The sequence below is a fragment of the Austrofundulus limnaeus genome, unplaced genomic scaffold (assembly GCF_001266775.1).
Source record: "Austrofundulus limnaeus strain Quisiro unplaced genomic scaffold, Austrofundulus_limnaeus-1.0 Scaffold266, whole genome shotgun sequence".
NCBI lineage: Eukaryota > Metazoa > Chordata > Actinopteri > Cyprinodontiformes > Rivulidae > Austrofundulus > Austrofundulus limnaeus.
The window spans coordinates 719,740-720,703 of record NW_013952668.1 but is presented as its reverse complement, the minus strand read 5'-3'; the positions used below and the strand labels follow the sequence as shown (position 1 = coordinate 720,703).

The 964-nt window shown below is 49.3% G+C and overlaps 1 protein-coding gene across 1 annotated transcript in view; it reads right to left on the bottom strand.

Annotated features, from left to right (window-relative positions):
* Positions 1-964, bottom strand: part of pgm2l1 (phosphoglucomutase 2-like 1) — a gene marked incomplete at its 3' end in the record, with an annotated part of 13,144 nt that overhangs the window by 4,868 nt on the left and 7,312 nt on the right. The window contains 2 exon segments of the mRNA XM_014020810.1: positions 48-154; positions 278-445. Of these exon segments, the coding sequence (XP_013876264.1) occupies positions 48-154; positions 278-445 (275 nt within the window).

Here is a 964-nt window from a genome sequence, read left to right as displayed (position 1 = left end):
CCTGAACCAAATGGAAACATGCACCAGCAGGTTTCGGTAAAGTTTACCTCTGACTGCTGCAGCCACTCTCCTCCTGACCTCTGGTGTCYAAGCCAATGACCACTCCTCTGCTGCTGAGGTCAGCAAAACACCTGCACAGGTACGTATACAGACCCTACAGGACAGAGACACAGCAGGTTTACTGTCTCACCTGCGTGGACCTGTTGGTTCTGGTCTCACCTGTGTGGACCTGTTGGTTCTGGTCTCACCTGTGTGGACCTGTTGGTTCTGGTCTCACCTGTGTGGACTGGATGACTGTGAGGTCATTGATCCGGTTGAATCCAGCTCCCATCGGCGCTCGGAGTCCAGCGGTACCGAAGCTCACTCTGTTGCAGAATCTGGACCTTAGATCATCCAGACGACCCGCCGCCACCAGAGAGTCCACCTGAGCCCGGGTCCAGGGGTTCTACAGGACACAGGAGGACAAGCATCCCTTTAATGTGAGACCTTGTGGGTCACTTTGACCCAAGAGCAGCAGGAGGATCAGGACAAACAGATCAGGTTCTACAGTTGGTTCTGGTTCAAACTTTAATTGATCAAATCGGTTTTTGTAAACCCGCCTTGGAACAACGTTAGCAGGTCTGGACCAGCAGAATTCTGGGCCTGCAGGCAGATCTTTGAAGGTCAAAGCAGACGAGTCAATTCTTTCCAAACCAAAACAAACCTGCTTCATGGGTTTATTAATCGCTGAGGAACATCTGGAACCAGGTTTATTAATCACTGAGGAACATCTGGAACCAGGTTTATTAATCGCTGAGGAACATCTGGAACCAGGTTTATTAATCGCTGAGGAACATCTGGAACCAGGTTTATTAATCACTGAGGAACATCTGGAACCAGGTTTATTAATCGCTGAGGAACATCTGGAACCAGGTTTATTAATCGCTGAGGAACATCTGGAACCAGGTTTATTAATCGCTGAGGA